Source organism: Anabas testudineus, chromosome 2 (genome assembly GCF_900324465.2).
Source record: "Anabas testudineus chromosome 2, fAnaTes1.2, whole genome shotgun sequence".
Taxonomy (NCBI): domain Eukaryota; kingdom Metazoa; phylum Chordata; class Actinopteri; order Anabantiformes; family Anabantidae; genus Anabas; species Anabas testudineus.
This window is the reverse complement of record NC_046611.1, coordinates 28147048-28169670: the sequence shown is the minus strand read 5'-3', so window position 1 is coordinate 28169670 and position 22623 is coordinate 28147048. Positions and strand designations below refer to the sequence as shown.

The window sequence follows — 22623 nt, the reverse complement described above, 5'->3', positions numbered from 1 at the left end:
CTCATCGTTACTACCGACGCCTCGATCACGCCACGATCTCGTGCTGTTAAACCTGCGTGCACATGTATTTAAGGTTCACCTTAGCATGACGTCAGAGCAGGTCGCCCCACGTCATACCGGAAGCTGACCGGTGCGCGCCGTGCCGTGTTTGCCGGTGATCGACTCTGCGCAGGCCTGGCCTCGTTTGAACGAGCCTATTGTTGAACTGTCGCAGCCTCGAGCAAACCACACCGGGGTCGCTGGGTCACAAACATGGCGGCTGTCAGTAAATATCTGACTGCGAGAAACTCCTCGATAGCAGGCGGCGTGTTGCTGCTTTTCTACCTGCTGAAACACAGACGACGGGCGCACAGGCGGAGCGGGTAAGTGCGCGGCGGCGTGTTGTGCTGAGGTTTGCTGTGAAACGCAGACAGCTCGGCTTTCAGGTGTGTTTGTGAGCCTGCTACGTCGGTTAGCATGAGCTAGCTCCAGACTCCAAGTGACAGCGACCTGCTAGCTAACGACTTCCCTCCAGACCAAAACCAAAGACCAGTAATGGGGGAGAAATCACCTCAGCACTGTAGCATGTCCACTCCCTGACTGATCTAACTCTGACTGTCCTTAGCTGTCAAGTCTGTTTTGAACTGTCTCTGGTTGTCGTTGTCAGTTTTCTCATTTTACAGTTAAATAAAGCTGTTCTCTAGACTGCACAGAGCTGGTTCAGTTTTTAAAACAGGTCAACTGTGACTGTTTTATCAGCAAATAATTAAAGTAAGTTAAAGTTCTTTGTAAATCAGGTTAATTGAAAACAAAGAATAAAAATGACAAGTTATGTTTGTAGATTATGTAACAGCAAGATGAATTCAAGAAATCATAGAGCAGCCTAAAATGTCACCCTGACATCTGTTATCTGTTATACTATTTGTTAGTTCTGGCACGAGGTTGTTTGAAGAACACACACTTTGTTCACAGCATCATTACAACATGATGTCTCAGTCACTGTCCTGCTGAAATTCTTGAATCTTCACTTACAGTAATGTATTGTAGTGTTACAGTATTCTGGCCAGAAACCTGCCACAGAGACTAAACATATTCAAAAACAGTAAGAAATAAAATAGGTTTTCATCTGCTTGTTGGACGTAACTTCACTTACTCTTAGGATGTCTGTGAATCCAGTGTCACTCATCAAATAGCACTGGTATAGCAACCACCAAAAAGATCTAACGATGCACATCCTTTCCCATATAATATTTGTCATGATATGGACTGTTTACTCGTATTTCAAAATGGTCTGATTTGTTCAAACTTATACTAGACCTGAGTAACTACTAAAGGAACCTCATCACAGTGATATAAAACCATGTTACTATAAAATAACGCCAGTATTACTATTGAAGTGAGTTGCAACATTCCCCACTTTAGTATCACCAGGTATATTTGGGGAATTGCTTCCAAATTATAATGTTATCACTGATTGATGATTTCAGGGAAATACAATTAGGTTTGTTTAATGATTGCAAACTCTCCCTACATAAATTAGTAAAAGTAGGCAGTTTATAAAAATGCACGGATAATAATTATTGTTTGTTCTTTGCAGTAGGAAAGGAGCCTCAGATCTAGTGCTGAACACTGAGGTATGTAAGTTTTGTGTCTGATGCTTGTAACGTTTCCATAAAACAGTCAGAATAATTAGTAATTAGCGTTAGTTGAATAGCACAACACCTTTTTGGTTTTTTGTCATCATATAGAAAGATGGCAAAAAAGATCGTGCAGCAGTGGACAAGGTTTTCTGCCTCCGAATCATCCGGATTCTGCGGCTCATGGTGCCTCGGGTTTTCTGCATGGAGGTATTATATCAAACTGCTGATGGGCTATATTTATGTCACTCATCCAAATCTTTGAAGCTCTTCCTCAAATTAAACCTCATCAGTGTAAGAACTGATGAACAGACTGAGAGACCACAAGGGTTTGTGTGTGTGTGTGTGTGTGTGTGTGTGTGCGTGTGCGTGTGCGTGTGCGTGTGCGTGTGCGTGTGTTATTGAACACCTTCATCAGTGTCATGGATGCCAGGGGGTAGGCTGAGGTAAAACCTGCTTATCTTGAATTTGTGACACCTCACATACATTCAGAAGCTTCTTGCATCTAGCAGTTAAATATTTCAATTTTCTTTCTTATTAAAGCTGATTATTTATCATTAAGATACTTATTGCTTGGTGTTTCATCATGATGTTGGCTTTCTGACCAGGGGTTTGGCAACCAAGAGGTTTTTTTGCAAATGTCATCATGACCAGCTGGAGAGACCTAAGAACCTCTTGACACAGAAACATCAGATCCATAAAAATAAATACATAAAATAAATAACTAAAAAATGACTAGCTGCAAAGATAGAAGAGCCCTTTGACACAGATACGTTAGGTCCATAAGCCGAGGTCACAACCACATGGCTGCTTTGGTTTCATTCATTCTTATCTCATCACCTCAGTAGATATGAGTGGAGTCATGGGCAGGTTGATAAAGATATTCATGGTCTGCAGTATTTTACAGGCTCTACTAACTATTGTCTTTTCACCCTCAGACTGGCTACCTCATCCTTATTGCCAGCATGTTGGTGGCCAGGACGTACTGTGACGTATGGATGATCCAGAATGGCACCATGATTGAAAGGTCAGACTATAGACTAATAGATTTTTATTTCAAGTTTAAAATAAAGTTGTGTGAGGGGTTACAGCAGTAAGACCAATGTCCACACTTCAGAAATAAAATAATTCATAAATCCACATCTGACTTACAAGATAGACAGTACATACAGTATAGTGCAGGCTGTGTTATGACAGACACATTTCTAACATTAGTTTGTTTTGGCTCAGTACTCAAGCACATTGGATGTTCACTATCTAAAGGGGGTGAATGGATTTTTTTACTTTTTCTACTCAAGATATTTTAAAAAGTATCATGTGAACAGTATTTCTTGCAAGAACAATGTTCCTCAGGAGAATACACAGCTTTTCAGGCTCAAATCAAAAGCCAAATTTGTAAGTTGAACCTGTATGTGATTCATCTTGCATTAACACCTTAGGAAGCTGTAGCAATCTGACAGCAGCATTTTAAATCAGGTGTGACCAGCCCACAGCCTGTTCAAGTAGACCAGTGTGGATGGAATAACAGTAGTCCGTCCAGCAGGATCTCAGTATGAAAGATGAAAAATGTTTTTGTCCCACCATGAGTGATGCTGCTCTGGAAGCTTTAAATGTGCTTTGGTGAAGTGGTTCTATTAAAAATTGTTTTCCAGTTAAACAGTTTGTTTATATAATGCCAAATCACAACAAAAGTAACCTCAAGACACTTTAAGTTTAAGACCTTACAGGATATAACTATATATAGGATTGTGTAGAAAAGCCAACAATCCAGCTTGAGCAGCACTAGGTGACAGTGAAGAGGAAAAACTCCCTTTAACAAAAGAAACCTCCAGCAGAACCAGGCAGTCAGGCAGGTTCAGAACAAAATGTCTCACTGTGCTGCTTCTTGGCGGCTGCCCTGTTATGTACCTGTTTTTCTACAATTACATCATTTAGCCAAGAAGTAAACATTGGGAGAGAAGAAAGACAAGAACAGAGTCTTAAATTACTCCGTCTTTCACGTCAGAATATATCGCTGTAGTAATCCTAATCCATCATGTGTTGCTTTTTGCAGGAACTGATCACTTGTTGTTTTGATTCTCCACAGCGGTATTATAAGCCGAGACATCAGTCTCTTCAAGAAGCACTTTTATTCCTACATATCAGTGATACCAGGGGTAACTGTTAAACACAGGATTATTTTAGAAGTGGAAAACCCAGCTTCAAACCACTAACACTGTGGTTATGCTTTTGTAAATGTGTTGTGCTTTTCCATCCCATACTGTTTGAGGTCTACATTTCCCTCCAAGCCATAACATGTGGGTTTTACCAGGTGGTACAATTAATACTGTTGGTATATATTAACTGCAATTGAATGGAATTCAATTTAGGAGTTCATGATTTTACAGAAAAAACCTTTCATCTAATTCCTGTGCTAATGAATTTAATAGGGAGATTTTGGTCAAAAGAAAACTCCTGTAGTATCTTATTTTAAATGTACTGAATAAACAGACATTGGTCACCTACACAAAAACAGAGAAATTGAATGGTATTCACATGTCCAACTAAGTCAGGACTCCACTGTTACTGTCTGATTCACATCAGTAAAACATTTATACTCCCAAGTTAAAGTAGATATTGCAAAGATGCATCGGTTCCAAAAATGTAATTGAAAAGAAAAGAAAGCCTCAGTATTTGTCTTACTGACCTGTTGGCAATGTTTGCTCATCTTTGTGCATGTTGTGGTTTGCAGTGCAATTATCGGTCGCTCAACAAAAGATTTCAAGACCTTCTTGTTCAGCTTTATCAAATTCATGCCACTTGTAAGTGTTTTTTTGTTAATCTTATATTTTTGTCACTCTCTTTACATGTTAGCCTAATTGCCATATAATCCCTATACTGTGCTGCAACACATCTGTAGCTCAGCTTTAGTTTATAGTCCTGCATAGGTTCAGTTTATGAAAAGTGTACAGAGGAGACGTGATATGAAAAACACTTCTTTCTTCGACTGTGTAATTAATTTCTTCAAAAGATTAGATTATCTCCTTTATTGCTACTATTTGCATGGTCTTTTATTTGAGCGAACATGAGCAATCTGTCCCTTCAGCAAATGTACCTCTGTGTGCCTCAATGTTAACGGGCTGGCATATTCTATATTATTTTTGTTGTTAACATTTCCCATAAAAAGACAGACACTAGAAACACACTAATTTAATACACATACAGATGCAAAAAGATTTCAGCCCAATTTGTACCACTGCAGCTTTGGATACACACACAGTACAGTAGGATTCAGTGATTGCAGTTTTGTTGACAATAATAAAAATATAGATTATCTCCAGCCTGTGTAAAATCATACTAACTACTCTGCTTGTGCATGTTTTCCTCATTTCCTATCCTGTGCTTCTAATTGAAAACTAAACAAAATGATTCAACATGAATACATAATCAGTGTCACTTGCACAGTCTTATCAAAGCTCTCACTGAGAGATGGATCCATGGATGATATGTGGGTCATTGCAGATAGCCTTGGTGAACAACTTCCTAAAGCTGGGCCTGAACGAGCTGAAGCTGAGGTTCCGGGAGAGACTCACAAAGAGTCTGTACGACCGGTATCTGCAGTAAGTTCGACAGCAACTGAAGCTGTTTTCTCGTCTACTGATAGTCTTATAACCTTTTAACGTACTACTTACTGACCCTTTTAAAGCCGTCAGTAGAATTATGACATCTCTTATGTGAAAATAGATCGAAATTGATTTTGAACTGATCACTGAGCTCAGCAGGCAGCCATAGCACATTTTTCCACATGACTCCTGTAGCTAAGTCTGTGTTAGTGCTTTATGAAGGGCCAGGCTGCAGGGTGTGGTGAATTTGTTCAGGTTTGTAAAGTCTTCAGTGCACCTTGCTTGTGCTTTGGTTGCACCCACTGAACTTTGATGTAATGTCAGGGCTAATGTTTTAGAGGAACACAACTGCAGTGTGTGCCCCAGATGGATGGGTTTTTTAACCCAGCAACCAAAACCTCTCTGTTTCATTTTCAAGGGGTGGGACAAAGGGGAATCAAGTCTGAGGGGAAAATCTCAAAACTTGTATTTTAAAACTGGCCTAATGTTTTTGGCCTATAGTAGACCTGTAACTCACACCTGTAGATTGTCTGGTTCTCAATCTGTTCAGTCAGTCACAAGTAGAAGCATGTGTTCTGTGTGTTTCTTGACTTCTCCTCATTTTATGTTCTGACTTCTGACTCTTCAGGGGTTTCACATATTACAAAATGGGAAACCTGGACAACCGGATAGCCAACGCCGACCAGCTGTTGACACAGGATGTGGAGAAATTCTGCAACAGTGTGGTGGACCTATACTCCAACCTCAGCAAGGTACTACACTTTGACTGTCAGATGGGTAACGTCCTATAATTTTCTTATGAACAATCACAAATGGTAAGTGAGGAATTTAGAATGAGTAGATCAGAGTACTGTGCTGTAAGTTCTTAATCAGGAAGTGAGCATGACCAGATATGCTCTAAAACAATGGACTCTACAACTCTTAGCTTATGGTCAGAACTGTGCACAGACATTTTGAGGGGCAGGTGCTCAAGCTACAGAAAACATTTGTCATTTGTTGACATTCATAAAACAAAAACCTGGAGCACTATATATTTTTGAATCAATTTACATTAGATATCAATATCAATTGATCAATCAATTATCAATTGATAATGTTATTAACACTAAAGGTAAACATAAAATATACTGTTCAATAAGATCAGTTCAGTCAGTGTAACACTGACAAAACATTAATATACATAATATCATATATCATATTACATAACTACAAGGAGATGAACAGAACAGTTTAAAATTGTAGTGGACCTGGACTGTTGTTTGTGCTAAAATGACAAATCAGCTGTTTTTCCTACAACTACCAGTAGATTTTATAGATAATTTACTAGGCTTTGAAACATTTGCTGTAGTCATTATAAAAGAGGCCTGTAAACAGGGCAGTAGGGACATAGGTCAGATTACAGGATATTAGCTCATGCCACAGCTCTTTTAGTGCTCATTAGAAAGGGCTGTCGGGTAAACTAACATCTCCAATATCCAGATATGCCTACATAGACTTTACATTATTACTCTCCCTGCTCATGGTGATGCAGGGTGAGTACAAGTGTCTCCTGCTGTCAGCTGTAGTTGAGCCAAAACATGTTCAGAGAAAAGCACAGAACTGCTTGACCAACCCAGCAATATGTAATGGACCAGAATTTTAATCTCACTCTTGAAATATTCCTCTGTTCAGAACAAGTCATGCAAAATACTCATAGCAATGTACTGTACACCAGACTGAGTTTGAGTCATTCTGGTATTTATTAGTAATATTTATTGTCCTTGTCTTACAGCCTCTTTTGGACATCGGTCTGTACATCTTCAAGCTGACAACTGCCATTGGTGCTCAGGTAAGCAGGGTAGCTACTTAAATAGGGACCTTGCTTATATATATACAGTGGTGTGAAAAAGTGTTTGCCCCCTTACTGATTTATTATTTTTTTGCACGTTTGTCACACTTTAATGTGTCTGATCATCAAACGAATTTAATTATTAGTCAAAGATAACACAAGTAAACACATCATGCAGTTTTTAAATGAAGGTTTTTATTATTAAGGGTAAAAATAAATCAAAAACTACATTGCCCTGTGTGAAAATGTGAAAACCACTGATGAGAAAAAAAAAACATAAAGACTTGTCTCCGTTTTGCCAGAAAACATCTTGATGATCCTCAAGACTTTTGGGTAAATACTCTGTAGACTGACAAGACAAAAGTTGAATTTTTTGGAAGGTGTGCATCCCATTATGTGTGGCGTAAAAGTGACACTGCATTTCAGAAAAAGAAGATCATACAAACAGTAAAATATGGCGGTGGTAGTGTGATGGTGTGAGGCTGTTTTGCTGTGTCAGGACCTGGAAGACTTGCTGTGATAAATGGAACCATGACCTCAGCTGTGTACCAAAATATCCTGAAGGAGAATGTCTTGCCATTTATTCATGACCTCAAGCTGAAACGAACTTGAATTCTGCAGTAGGACAATGATCCAAAGCACAACGGCAAGTCCACTTCTGAATGGCTGAAGAAAAACAAAATGAAGACTTTGGAGTGGCCTAGTCAAAGTTCTGACCTGAATCCAATTGAGATGCTGTGGCATGACCTTAAAAGGGCGGTTCATGTTCGAAAAACCCTCCAATGTGGCTGAATTACAACAATTTTGCGAAGATGAGTGGGCCAAACTTCCTCCACAGTGCTGTAACAGACTCATTGCAAGTTATCGAAAATGCTTGATTGCAGTTGTTGTTGCTAAGGGTGGCCCAACCAGTGTTGCACATCTCAGAATATTTGTACTAACAAGAGCTAACAAGTTAGTTAGCGTTAGGAGCAAACAAGAGCATTCTTTAGGTTAGTTTAGTATCTGAACATCAGCAGTTGTTTGTTTACAGGTTCCAATAGGTACCAGTCGCCAGAAAGAAAGAACTTACATTAGCGACTTATCAGTCTATTTTTGTCCTTAGAAAGGAAGAGAGCAGCGCTGAATCTAACAGGGACAGAAAAAGGCGTGGGAGGCCCTGATGCAAAACTGCAAATATTAAAGACAAATACCTGAGAGTGTGTAGTTTAAAACAAAGATGCCTCACAGGTCCTTAACTGGCAGCTGCACTAAATAGTACACATCAAAAACCAGTGTCAGCATCAACAGTGAAGAGGAGACTCCAGGTTTCTGGACTTCATGGCAGAATTGCAAAGAAAAAGCCGTATCTCAGACTGGCCAATAAAGAAAGACTGAGATGGGCAACAGAGCACAGACATCGGACACCGTAAGAAGGTGTTGTCCAAGTCCAAGTTTGAGGTCATCAGATCAAACAGAAGAACATTTGTACAGAACAAATAAAAAGATGCTAGAACAGTGCTTAATAGTATAAAGTGAACCAGAGAGATATGTGTTTTCTGTCACTGTGATCTTTACAGACAGGAAGTAATCTCAATGTGTCGTCCTCCTCTTGCCTACCTAGGGTCCAGCCATCATGATGGCCTATCTTCTGATCTCAGGACTGTTCCTGACCAGACTTAGGAGGCCCATAGGTAAGATGACGGTCACAGAGCAGCGCTACGAGGGAGAGTACCGCTATATCAACTCCCGCCTCATTACCAACAGGTAAACACACGAGCACCTGCTCAAACACTGTTACTCTACATCTGTATACTGTAACACTGTAAGGAATTTCTTTTTCTTTCTCCTTAGTGAGGAGATTGCCTTCTACAATGGGAACATTAGGGAAAAACAGACCATCCACGCAACATTCAAAAAGCTGGTGGGTAACAGCAGTGTTAGTTAATGAATTAGCACAGCCAGCATCTCTGGATGGTCAAATAGGTGTAGTCAGGAGTAAGTTATAAGGTACATGTAACTTCACCCAGCACTAATGTTCCTCTGTCCGGTGTACTCCTTTACATTACTGCAGCAGGGTAACAGCAGGGGTGTTAAGGTCTTCGTTAAAACTTACTCTTTCAGCAATCTGTCTCTAAGCCGTTTACTAAAAGACATGTTTGATACTTTTACATTACATTTTAAAGTTGCACTGGCTCCACCTGCACTAACAGGAAGGCGACAACAGTGCCGAGAAATATCAGATAAAGTGCATTTTACACTTTATATTTGTTGTGAATGTGAACAAAATGGTTTCCTCTTCCAGGTGGATCACTTGCATAACTTCATCTTCTTTCGCTTCTCCATGGGATTTGTGGATAGCTTAATTGCCAAGTGTAAGAAGACATATTTCTATTTTTCAACAGCAATAGCTCAGCCATATTCTGTACACTCTGTTATTGTTACTGACTTGTGTGCTTGTTCTGTGTTTTTATGTCCACATGTTTTGTTCCACTGCAGACGTGGCCACTGTTGTGGGATACCTGGTGGTTAGCCGGCCTTTTCTAAACCTGTCCCACCCCCGACACCTGCACAGCACACACTCTGAGCTGCTGGAGGTTAGAAAAAAAAAAACACACACACACACACTGAACTGTAGTCAGCTTGAGTAATAAGTAATATAGATTACCTGCTTTGTCACATTGTTATTGGTAGTAAATGGAAATTTTAAACTTAAATTGGAAATATAGCTATTGTGTAAAGTAGTGTAGTAAAACGCTTTTACAGTAAAGCAGTAATACTTTAATAATACTTTACTAGTTTTTAACTTATATTTATATTTATTTTAACTTATAGCATCTTCAAGTGATATTTTGTACTAAATATTTTAAATTCATTGAAGTGCATAGAGACCTGCGAAACCCACTGTATACAGTAATCGCACAGCAGGGTTAAGATGGTGTGAACAATAATAAGGACATTATATTCCAGTGAGCTAAAAAATGAAGAAGCACAGCTCTCTGACAGGATAACACGTAAACAGTAAAGCTTGCATTGAAAATGCTTTGCAGCAGTGTTATGTTTTGGGGCTTTGAGGGTTTCACTGATGCGACCTGTTTGACCTGTAGGACTACTACCAGAGTGGAAGGATGCTTCTGAGAATGTCCCAGGCCCTGGGCAGGATTGTACTGGCTGGTCGAGAGATGACTCGCCTCTCAGGGTGAGTGTTACAGACTAGTACAAAAAGTACTCTGCATGAGTCTTGATAGTCTGAAATGACAGTAAGATTAATCACATTTGTTTGATTGTGTGTCACTAACTGCAGAGTAGATATGTTTTTGTCCCCATTTATGAAGTGGGTTACATTTTAGATTTCATTTAAATTGATAGATCTATTGTAAGTGTTACAGCTTTAAGATTTGACTCCCATTCTTAATTCCTTTAGCTTTTTTCATTCAGGTGTAGCTGTCATTTACACAGTCATTAATACCTGGCAGCCTGGTGGCTCAATGGGTAGATCATTGGTCTTAGATGCAGATGTTCAAACCCTGTCACCCATGCCAGGTGTGTCCTTGAGTAAGAAACTCCACGCTAGCTCCCCGGGCAGGATGGGTTAAATGCAGAGGACTAGTTTCATTGTAACTTGTGACATGTGACATATAACAATTAAAGGCTATCTTCTTCTAACACTAGTGAGTTTTTAAAGTAAACTTTTTAAAGTTTTGTTCTACTTCATGCTGCCACAGGTTCACTGCTCGTATCACTGAACTCATGAAAGTCCTGAAAGATCTGAATGAAGGCAAATATGAGCGCACCATGGTGTCCCAGCAGGAGAAGGGTAAACACCTACTGATACATCAAAATGTGTCATAGACATAAATTTTCATCTCAGATAATTGGAGCTATGCAGCCAAACACATTAACTGACCTTTGGTTTATTCAATGTAGAATCAGATACTGCAGAGAATCTCCTCCTGGTGCCTGGAAGTGGTCAAATTATCAACAGAGACAACATCATAAAGTAGGCCTCCTTATTTGGCACTTGAATATATATCATCAATTTCCATTTGTTTTTATGTGTTTTCATTTCCTGTGCTTAGATTTAAAACATTTTCTTTTGCAGATTTGACCATACACCTCTAGCAACACCCAATGGAGACATACTAATCAGAGATCTCACATTTGAGGTACAGCTCTAATCTTTGATTGTCATATCTCAGCCAGATAGACTAGCTCGGATTTACCAAATTAATGGTTGGAATGGATGGACTTTGAATTTTGGTTTGGTTGATGTTGCAAAGTTGACTTGCACCCAAATGTTTCTCTGCACTATTATATTGTATCATGTGTGTCTTCTGATGTAGGTGAGGTCTGGAACCAATGTTCTTGTGTGTGGCCCAAACGGCTGTGGAAAAAGCTCTCTGTTCAGAGTCCTCGGAGAGGTGAGAAACCTTTTCTTTAATGGTGTCTAACTGGAGAGTGCAGGTTATCAACCATCTGTATATCAATTATGTTTCTTTAACTTTTGTACATGAACAGTTATATTGTACCTGTTTTTATTTTAGCTTTGGCCTTTGTTTGGAGGGCAACTAACAAAACCCGAGAGAGGGAAGCTCTTCTATGTTCCACAGGTAAAAACACCTCTGCAGGCTATGGTTTCTGTTCCACCAACACCTGTATTTATTAAGTAGAGGCGTATATCAGTGTTGGAAAGTTAGATAATAATGCTGACTTAGTTGTGACAAAGATAAATATTGTTTGATCACGTCTTACCACTATATAAGTCTATATATGGTCTAAACTATGTTGTGTTTGTCCAGAGACCATACATGACTCTGGGTTCTCTGAGGGACCAAGTCATATACCCTGACACATATGAAGAACAGAGGAAGAAGTGCATCTCTGATCAGGTGGGACACAGCACACATCACACTTCACCTCCACTGTCTCTGTTGTGTGGTCTGTTTTTCTAATCGCAGCCGTGTGCTTGTGTGTGTGCTTGTGTGTGTGCTTGTGTGTGTGCTTGTGTGTGTGCTTGTGTGTGTGCTTGTGTGTCCAGGTGTTGAAGGAATACCTGGACAATGTTCAGCTGGGCCACATCCTGGACAGGGAGGGCAATTGGGACACAGTCCAGGACTGGATGGACATCCTCAGTGGAGGGGAGAAACAGAGGATGGCTGTAAGTACTAGGACAGGACCGATCATCCAGTTGACTATTAATAAATCCTGTCTCTTGTGTAAATATGTGTCAGCACAGAGAAATGTTGAACTTGACAGTCAAGCTTCATATTTATTATGTGTCCACTTTGCATTTTAAAATAATCGTCCTGGTGTTAGCAGACAGTGAGTCTGTGGATGTAACTGTGGATGTTTTTGTGTACTGACATAGATGGCCAGACTGTTCTACCACAAGCCCCAGTTTGCTATTCTGGACGAGTGCACCAGTGCAGTGAGTGTGGATGTAGAGGATTACATCTACAGCCACTGCAGGAAGGTATGAGCCAACACATCATACACACAAATACAGTGCATGCTGTTCTTTAAAAGGCTCCAATCCTCACTAGAGAAGATAAACGTGTTTGCAAAGATCATTGTTTATGATCATTTAAAACCTTCATTATTAATGCAGTAATAACTTATTGATGTAATTCACATCCTCTAGTTTTGTTGTTCACGTGATATAAAGTCTAATACACGTTGTGTTCTTTTTTTCTTTTTTCTTTGATTATTAGGTGGGCATCACATTGTTCACAGTGTCTCACAGAAAGTCTCTGTGGAAACATCACGAGGTAAGAATTGAGTGTCCTCCAGGTTCATTACATCTCAGTCCTTTTTCCTGGAGACTGTTTCAGTTACAAACTACTTTTTTTCAGAGCATTTCTTTTGTCATAATAAACATGACATTACAACTCCCACTCCTAACATCTTTTTGTAGCAGTTTTTCTACTATGTCGTTGTACCACAAAAACACAGGCTGACTTGGAAAACCAAACGATTTTACAAACCTAGGAGTCAAAGTGACCAAAACAAAAGGTCCAAACCACCACTGTTTGAACAGGCTATGGTCTTTTGCATATTCAGTTTGTGTTACATTAAATTGCCAAGCTGCACATTTCATTTTATTCCATGTTTAAAATCTACTCGACTTAGATGCACATCATAGAGCCTCGACTAAGCATTTTACTTTATGTATTTACTGACAAATTTACTCTTTTTTTTTTTTTTTTGACGTTGTTTATTTGTTAGAACACAATTTGACTGACTTTGTATTTTTTTATGTCTCTGCCATGAAGTATTATCTCCACATGGATGGGAGAGGAAACTACGAGTTCAAGCCCATCACAGAGGAAACTGTGGAGTTTGGCTCATAACTGATTGTTAGCCACAAATACACTGCTCTGATAAAACCAGTCCATTAATTCTTTGCACTCTAGACAGACGGTAAAGCTGTAACTAGAAACCAATGTTTTTAATCATTTGTAACTCTTGTAGCTTTGTTTATGTTCTTTTGTTATTTAAAGCGCCACTTTAGTCCTGTCTAATCATGGTGGAAGGATACTGTACTGTTTTAATCAGCTCTGTGCATGTGCTCTTACCTGACAACAGTGACAGAGGTTACTCTGTAGAGATAAGCAAGAGGCAACAGCAGTCTTGCATCATGTCCCTCACTAAATCGTACCTTGCACAGAATATTACTGAACAAATTTTCACAAGGTGCACACTCATACTAGTGATGTTCCTTGTAGATTCTCATTAACGGTAAACTGTTAACAGAGTGCATCCCAGGAGAGGAATCTTTTACAGACCTGTTATCCTGATACCTTAAAATAACAAAGTCAGTTTTGGCTTTTTTCCCCAAGGAAACTGTTTAATATCGTGTCACCTCAAGGAAGCGAGGTACCTATTAACAGCATAATTATGTCAGGATAAGTGGTGGTTCAAGTAATATGTCATGTAGGAGCACCTGCTTCTTTTTCCATTGTACCATTTTATTGGACTTAATTTGAGCATCATTTATTCTCTCAGGAGAATAATATAATCAAGCTACAGAAAAGTATCAGTGACTAAAGTGTTCAGAGACCTGTGGAAAATATAAACTCACCATTTTATTTTCTTTCCAACCAAAACGAGACTTATTCTTAATGCACATGTTGAATCACAGATTCAGGATTTGTTTTGCGCTCGTGAACAGGAGTTCTCCTGGTCAGACAGCAGTTCTGGTGTTTGTTAACCAGACCTCTGACATTAGTGGAAGCTCTAAGCTCCAGATTAACAGACTTTCTGGAAACCAGAATGCCTAAAGTTAATGTGTGGTTGTCATCCAGGAGACTGATAAGTGGTATAACGGTCCTACATCAGGTCCTTGGCTACCAGGCTGCTGCGGACTTGCTGCTTGCTCAAACACTGAAATATAGGAACCAAGTCAGGTGTTTTGAATGACGTCTCTATAATCAAGGGATTTGCTACAAGGGGAGATCTCACATTTAGTTCAGCTTTGAGAAACATCACCATGCACTGACATTAACCAAACCATGGTGGAAGTGCTGACTGCATATCATCTATGTTGCTTCATCCAGGTTTTTAAAACAGTGCTCCAAAATACAGCAGTCAGTGAAAGAGCAGCTGTTGGTTTTAACAACTCACGTTGCACTTTTCTCTGATCCAAGTTTGTTTGAAGCTGCAAAGTTGTGGACTTAAGGACTTAACATTTAATATTAACAAAGACGGCTCAATTCAGAGTTTGTTTTTGGTTTGAACAGTTAAATTATTTGTTCTCCAAACGTCACTGATTGTTTGCATTAACTCCATTTTGCTCATGTCAGGTGGGGCAGTAGTTCAGAACAGTTAAATCTAATAGACTGCTTTTTCTTCTTATTCTAATCTATTAACGAACTGCTTCCATTTGCTCTGGTTGTTGGATAAATGAGTTGCTAACTTTCACGTGAACTTTAAAAAACTGTGTACTGGGTCTAAAGTGCAATGAAGGCTTCTCTCGGTAGATCACTGGAACTTGAATGTGCAGACAAGACCCTTCCCCAGCCCTTCTGCCATTACATAACATGTCACTCTAGTGTAATATATTTTCACATGTAAAGAAGGTGTCTCAGCTATACCCATGTTTTTAAATTGATATTAATACTGTTATGATCTTGCTATGCATTAAATAATAAACTGTAAGAGTAATACTTTTTCATTAAGAGGCTGTTTTTCTGTCTGGGGTGTGTATGTGTGCGTTTGAGATAAGTAAGTCAATGATCGACTGAAGTGTTGTAACCAAGTTGAGACTTCCCTGATGTGTAGTACCATACAGTATATCAAAGGTCATGCTTCGAACTGTGGAAATGGCTTCACACAAAGGCAGAATGCTTTTATGCTTGTAGTACTGGACTGTTAAAACTTCCTGATTTCTGATGGTGCTGCTCCTTAAATGTCCTCCTCTTCTAAAGTGGAAATGAGAGTGAGCTTCATCAGGACTCTGCTGCCACGCTTGGCTTGCAGTCTTCTTTACTGTTAAATATGTTAAATAACCTTAATGTTACTAAACTGGGAGCCAGAGTTCTTTCTTCTGTCCAATATGTCAGAGGCTTCAGAAGTCCAAATATCTGCCAGAAGCCAAAATAGTTAATGTTCATGATCACAGCTGACACTCCTGTAGAGCTACAGGTGTACAGTTCGACCAGAGGGTGGAGCTACTAGGTACTATACTAGGCCTGCTAATCTTGATCTAACAAGGCTGAGCTAACCTTAGACTCAGAAATACATACAGAACACTACCAACATTTCCCCACCGCAGCCGCCTATAAGATGATCAATGAAAACATCCTGATTTTGTTCAACAGCCTCCTGAATCTACTGCTGTTGCTGTTTGGACTTTGGTGATCAGGTCAGTGAAGGAAAAGCCTTGTTGCAGTCTCCATTTACACAGGTTCACAATGAATACTGTCATGTGCTAACGGTGTACTGCGCTTGTGGTTAAGTATTCAAACATCACTCTCCGACATTACTCACTGCACCACCTAATGTCAACAATCAGCCTTTGTAGACTAGAATTGAGGGCTAATAAATATAAACAAAGCAGATGATAGGTCCCATCCAACCAATCAACAAAAGGCTCAGAGTGAGACCAGGAAGTAGCCAGTCCCTTAGGAACAGTTAAATTCCAGACAAGCCCTGTTGTTGTGATGGACGTAAAGGTGAAGTGAGGACCGTAATTCTCTTTAAATATTTTTTGTCTCCGGGGGATTTTTCTTCATCTTGTTGGGCTTTTTTTCCACCACTGCAGATCAGTACTTAAAAGTACCATCGCTTTACATACAGAGCCCTCATGGAACTAAGAAGTGGTGAACATACGTGCTGGACAGGAACCAGCATGAACATGAAGGTGTCAAGGATCCTAATGTATTAGTGTATCCACAGCCACTGGAGTCTACCATAACCTATATATAGCACAAGGTAAGATAAGCTTTGTCACGGCCAATCAGAACAAGAGGTTGAAGTCTGCAGAGAAGCTGAAGAAGATCTACCACATTTAGATTAAGAAACTACGCTATGTATCAATAAATGTTGATTTCCTTGTGGGAATGGCTAGAATAAATACTGAATCTAGCATCTATCAGTAAATAGGACAGATTTCAAAGTAAACTCGGTAAACTCTCAGTTGAAGGTGTGTGAGGTCCGGGCTAGTTGTAGAAAGGGCGAGTATCTCCTTTTCCGTGTGAGCGTCTTTCTAATGACTTCACAATAGCATTTCCTAATAACTTCACTTTATGAAGCTTTCCAATCTGTACAAACCCCCTCTGACCTTAGACCTATGACTGCTCTGTCAGATTCACATCATCAAGGTTTTCTCCTGGACTGTTCAATCAGAATCTCCCTCTCCTGAAGAGGATACATATTTAACCAAACCATATAGTGCAGGGTTAACCCTAACCCTAACCCGGTACCTAAGAAAACCCCCTAACTGTGATCTGATTGAGTAAGTAGTCCAGTATCTGAGCTGTGGTTACATCGGAGGTTTGGAAGCTCCATGATAAACCTGATTACGAAAGTCAGACATATTTTTAAAAAATGTACAAAGAGAGATGTCAAAGTCTTTAAAATATTTATTACTTCTTCAATATTTCCTCATAGAACAAAGTGATTTGTAACAATTTTAAGTGTAAAACAGCTAAAAGGCACCATATACAAATATGTTAATTTCAAATAAACAATAAATTAAGTATTAGATACAAAAATATATTTAGTAGTTCTGGAGTCCCCATAATTTGTAGCTTTCACCATTCTTACAAAAATCCTTGTCATGGAAGTTATTTCAAGTAAGAAAGAAACAAAATAAAATGAAATAAATAAATAAAAACAGCTGGTAGTGTTTATATTCAGTCAACAGAGGTACCACTCACCCAATAGGAAAGCCAAGGAATGGATTCGAAAGTATCTTAGCAGTTTTCAAACAGTGTTTCCTACAGTCTCTTTTTATACAGCATGAAATGGTTAAAAAAATGATAAACTATGTCTAACATATGCAAGAGTAGTTTCACAGAAACTAAAGGAAGGATTCAATCCAGTGTCTGACAGTGGAAAGATAACTAGTGTAGCTCTGCCCTCCTGCTCTCCTCCAGTGCAGCGTGTAGTTGTACCGTTTGTTCCCACAGCGTGCGCGCACGTGTGTGTGTGTTTGTAATCGAACACACACTCTATACATCCTGTGGCACCTTTTCCCTTCCATTTCTCTGTGCATTTTTCCTGCGCTTCCAGCAGACCACTACGATGGCGATCACTATGCCGATCAGGAGTAGGATGAGGAAGAAGGCAGCAGCGATCACACCCACTGAATACACTGCGGATGACAGAACGAGAGGTTCCATTAATCACAGCTCTGCTTCACATCTAAGCACTGAATTCATCACTGTGGGAAAATCATTCAGCAGCTGCCTGGCGGTGTACTTGCTCACTGCTTTGTACAGGGGGCGCTGTTGGATTTCTAAACAGAATCGTTTAGAAATCCGATTGTGTCACATCACATTCAGCAGATTTCATCACACATCCTGTCAGTGAATCAACTTTAAGCTTCCAATCAGGATCTGAAGTACTTAAAGTGAGTAGTTACTGTAAAAGTCAGGAGCTCGTTAATGTAGAAATACATATTTAAACAGTGTTTCAAATATTCTGCTGCACCATACACATTAGATTTATTTTTGATGACTCATTTTTAAAAGAATGCATTCATGCATTTAAAAGGACACCAGTGCCCCAAAAGGTAAAAGTAAGCTTGGAATTGTTTATTGCTTCACTGCAGCCATCTCAAATAACATGCTTTGTGTCTGGATGCACTGCTTTAGAAAAATGCTGTCACCTTTTTGGATCATCAGTACAGAACAAATGAACAAAAAACAAAAACAAACCAGCAGCTCAGCAGCAGCAGGTGGAGGGAGTTCATGAACGCCACGTTATCTGCAACACGTTAGCTCATGTCCACACTTTGTCCTATTACTACTGGTCGACAGCATTCCTAGAATATTTGAAACTATGTGATATTGATCTTCAGCTCGCCATTGTTTAGTTAAACCTGTTTTGTCAAAAGGACTTAGGGCTTAAACATTAATTCAACATTTATGCAGTGTATTAACAAAAAGGACCTTGAACATCACTCGCTTTGTTCAAACTCTTCACTTCAGCTTCAGCAACAAGTAGCAGATGAAGTACTGAGACAAAAACCAGAACCGCACTTCAGTGACTGAATAACAGGTTTTCTGGCTGCTTAAGGGTAAAGTTACGACATTTAACCAATTTCAAAGCTCAGAGAGCCGCGTCACCTCACATCAAAAGTAGTTCTGCTCTACGTGAAAGGACTAATAGAAAACATACATAAAACATTATGGAGAAAGTACAGTAACAGCCAACTGCTGTATTTATCCATACTGACTGCTGTTTTCAAGCTACGATCTGCCTCACACCCACAAAGTCAAGCAATACATCCTCTATCCTGTTCCTGTCACTCTTTGTTTGCATCTTCGCTGTACCAGGAAAAAGACGGTGTGGTCCAGTAAACACAGAAATTCCAACACAGTCATGTCAGCATTTCCATTTAGCTATAAATATGTGTTTTTTTTAATCAAGCTTTAAGACCATCATGTTTGCTATTTATTGAAAACAACACAGACAGTTTTTCAATGCAAACGCTAAAGATTTGTGCCTAAACCGCAAACTCACCTTCAAAGATGGACTGGTTATCATCAGCAGAGCACTGGATAGGGCTCTCCTCTCCCTTCTGCTTGTCGAGGGTGCGACTGGGGATGTAAGCCTGGACAATGAAGCAGTAGCTCTTTCCTTTCTCCAGATCCGTCAGCTCTATCACGCTGGTTTTGGATTTGTACACTCTCTGCAGACAACACAAAGGGAAACTTACGATTTAGAACGTCCTTTAGAATCCTTGAGTTAGGGACGAAACAGTGATGTGTCCCGTTACTCACTTTGCCGGTGCTTTTACTTTTCCAATATGTAACCAGATACTGCAGATCATCGGCGAAGATATCCCTAATGTTCAGCTGGCGTTCACCTTCGAACAAGGCGGTGGGTGGATCCACGACATGCAAGGTGATCTTCCTATTGTCTCCACTTGCCTCCAGTCTGAAGTCAGGCCTGCCTATGTTGGCTGTGGAGGAAGGATAAAGGGGGTCAGACATTGTTTTACTGACAGACCTCTAATATTTTATAGTACAGTGTTCCCTTCATCCTCCATTATTTCTACAAGCATCAGAAACGTGTAAAGAGGAGAAAACACACAGCATTTCTCCGTGAACCAGATCTCTTATTACAGAACTATAAATCCAGCTTAAACACAGCAGATTACAGTGGAGACAGGAAGCAGTTCTCTAGATCTCCAGCATTGCTGATGGATGTTTAGAGTTTACTGTTTGTCTTTGTTTTTTGACCTTTCAGACCTTTCCCTTCTTCCCACAGCTCAGCATTTAACTCAGTTATGAACAATAGAGATGAAAATAAGTCCCAAGGAGTAGGAAACTGTAACAATCCTTTAAAGCCAGAGGACACAGGTCACACAGCATCTCCTTCACTGGAAGTGTGTGTGTGCGTCATATAAACATGTGTCTCAGCTCTGATCCACTGCTGACCTGCCTGAACATGCATCTGAACATCTTGTGTATTATTCTGACTGTGATTTGTGAAGTGATTTTCCCAGCGGTTTAATTGGGATTGGAAAAAGGGAGGGGAGCTCTCGTCTAGCAACGCTGGGTACGGGTGGGACGGTTTCCAAACATTACAAAGCTGACTGTTTTCATTGGGACTGTTCATTTGAAACTAAGTAGCTCCAATAAAAACTACAGCGTCTAGACACATTGTTCTGTGGATGTGGACTGTCCTGAGATCTTGATGTTGAATTTTCCCGAATTGTCCATTTTTTTAATGCCGCTGATTCAATATATCTAAATGAAAACACTGTGACACTCGGGGAGGGGGAGGTGAAGCTGAAGCTGAGCTGTGACAAGTTCTGCTGCCCAAATCATCTCCAACGTGTTATGCTGTTGCCGTTACAGAACAACTTACTGTCTCTGTAGGGGCAGAATCGTGTTGAGGGGCTGTAGACGGCCTCGCCGGGTTCAGACGGGGCCCCCTGCGGGGGTTCAGACAGGACATCAGCTGTGTAGTTGGCCTTTAGGTCACTGAGAGAGCCGGTCAGATCGCACCGTATTGCTGAGGACCGGATGCAGTGAGTGTTCCTCTGTTTGTTCCCACCAATCCTGTAACAGTTTGACCAAATTATTTACATGCAGCGCTTCTCCAGCAGACTAGGAAACACTGACAGGAGCTTTAAGAGACACAGACAGAAATCTCAGGATCCACTGATTACTCAAAACAGGATATGCCATGGAAGAAACAACGTCTAGATATTAATAAATTCTAGTGCATGGATGCAGTTACTGCCTTTTGTAGCTGATATAATTTTGCTGGATGTTGAAATTTTAATGTTCTGCTTTAAGATTTCTGGCCAAAAATGAACATTTCAGCTTATAATAGACAGAAATAAATGCTTATGCCCTGTTGTCATTAATAATTTAAGCAGGCTGTGTGCTTCAGACAACATAATAGTAAGTATTAGTAAAAAAAAAAAATGCAATGTGAATCACTTGGAAAAAGATTACAGATTATTACTTACACGGAGTACTCCACCGTGTAGGAATAATCAGCAGATGGTTCAGGCTCCCAGGTCAAAAAAGTTTTGAAGTTGTTGGATTTCCAGGTGACATTCTGTGCTTTAGGATAGGAGCCTGCAAAAATGTAAAAACAGTTAGATAACAGAGTTAATTTAGAGAATCTGGTGTAATAAAAAGATCTCAAATATTCCCACTCAGCGTTTGGTTTGGTTGACTTATAACAAAGTGCTGAGTGAAACGGGTCCTTATCAGTGTTCAAAAACATCCTCGCTCATATGTTTTATGGACTGACTGTTCAGTTTGGTTATTTTTTCAGACTTCCAGTAATTAGTAGTCTTGGCCTGAAACCACAACTTCCCTGAGAAGGATTGAAAGGTTCAGTCTTTTGTGTCACTTTTAAGATGTTGTAGTCGCTGTCAAACAGAGCGTGCTCATGGAAAAATTGTGGCACAAGTTAATCACTGACATGAAGTGATACAGAAACTGGACATTAAAGAAAAGCAGGACATCTGGGACAGATTTAGAGGTCCCAGGGTCTGGTCCCAGGGTCTGGTCCCAGGGTCTGGTCCCAGGGTGAGCAGAAATAAAGACCAGACTTGATGATAAGAATAGACGTGCAGGGCACAACAAGACACTTCCAAGCAGATCAGAAGTGCTATTTTCACAGCCTCTTTGTAAAGACAGAGACATAAAAGCATTTGTGTGTTGTAACATTCATCCAGATCATATCTGTCCTGCAGATCCTGTGCAGATCCAGCAAAGTGTGGGACAGGGTGACCTTGGTTCATGTGAAGACTAACAAACTGCTACAACGATCCAAACCAGAAGAATTCCTCTTCTTTCTCTACACAGTTTGTCCAGATTTGTCTTTTCATAGCGGACACTGCTGAAGTAATGAGAGTGAAATAAGAAAAGGCTCCAGCAAAGGAACTCACCTGAGACAGAGCACAGGCACAGACAGAGGACGACACAGAGAGCTGCTGGCTGTCTGAGAGTCACCATCTCCGCTTTGAGTACAAACGCTGCGACAGATGCAGATACGGCAGATCGTCCTGGATGTGATCAGTCCCTGTGCGTCTGTGTGCGGACTGATCCTCTGTCCTCGCTTCACTCGCGCTCCTCAGCGCCGCTCGCTGCGATATAAGCGCTTCCAGTTTAGCCAAATAAGGAGCGTCCGGTGGTGACGACAGCCGCAGGCCGAGACCCGCGACGCACAGGAGCGCGGAGCGTGGTTCCCTGCTGAGGTCATCCTGCAGACACAGAGGGTTATTCACTCCTTAAACTATCCACTATTATTATAAACTATTATTATTATTATTATTATTATTATTATTATTATTATTATGCATCTTCATATGTATGTATGCTGCAAACCTTTGTAAGAACATCATCAACCCCCACTAGTATATATAACTAAATAAAATAAACAGAAACTTACTAAAATGTCA

General features: G+C 40.1%; 2 protein-coding genes across 4 annotated transcripts; one reads left to right on the top strand and one right to left on the bottom strand.

Moving 5' to 3' along the window:
• abcd3a (ATP-binding cassette, sub-family D (ALD), member 3a) lies at positions 1-15198 on the top strand. 3 transcript variants are annotated; one of them, XM_026362893.1, is made up of 23 exons: positions 1-362; positions 1580-1613; positions 1728-1826; positions 2555-2643; positions 4348-4417; positions 5118-5215; positions 5847-5970; positions 6990-7046; positions 8650-8792; positions 8880-8949; positions 9331-9400; positions 9525-9622; positions 10133-10224; positions 10751-10842; positions 10953-11025; positions 11128-11191; positions 11369-11446; positions 11570-11635; positions 11825-11914; positions 12064-12183; positions 12394-12498; positions 12737-12793; positions 13298-13375. In XM_026362893.1, exons 1-23 carry the CDS (start codon positions 253-255, stop codon positions 13373-13375), a joined length of 1977 nt encoding a protein of 658 aa, XP_026218678.1. In that variant the 5' UTR covers positions 1-252. The 3 variants fall into 3 exon arrangements, with proteins under 3 accessions (XP_026218678.1, XP_026218677.1, XP_026218676.1); XM_026362892.1 differs by lacking the exon at positions 4348-4417 and adding an exon at positions 3703-3772 and having other exon boundaries at positions 2-362; positions 1577-1613; positions 13298-15198; XM_026362891.1 differs by having other exon boundaries at positions 253-362; positions 1577-1613; positions 13298-15198.
• Positions 15199-17094: 1896 nt separating this feature from the next.
• LOC113163445 (tissue factor-like) lies at positions 17095-22305 on the bottom strand. Its single transcript, XM_026362071.1, has 6 exons — positions 22111-22305; positions 21178-21289; positions 20568-20761; positions 19475-19656; positions 19215-19383; positions 17095-17841 (listed from the first exon to the last, which is right to left on the bottom strand). The coding sequence occupies exons 1-6, from the start codon at positions 22175-22177 to the stop codon at positions 17699-17701; spliced, it is 867 nt and encodes a 288-aa protein (XP_026217856.1). The 5' UTR covers positions 22178-22305; the 3' UTR covers positions 17095-17698.
• Between the last annotated feature and the right edge of the window lie 318 nt (positions 22306-22623).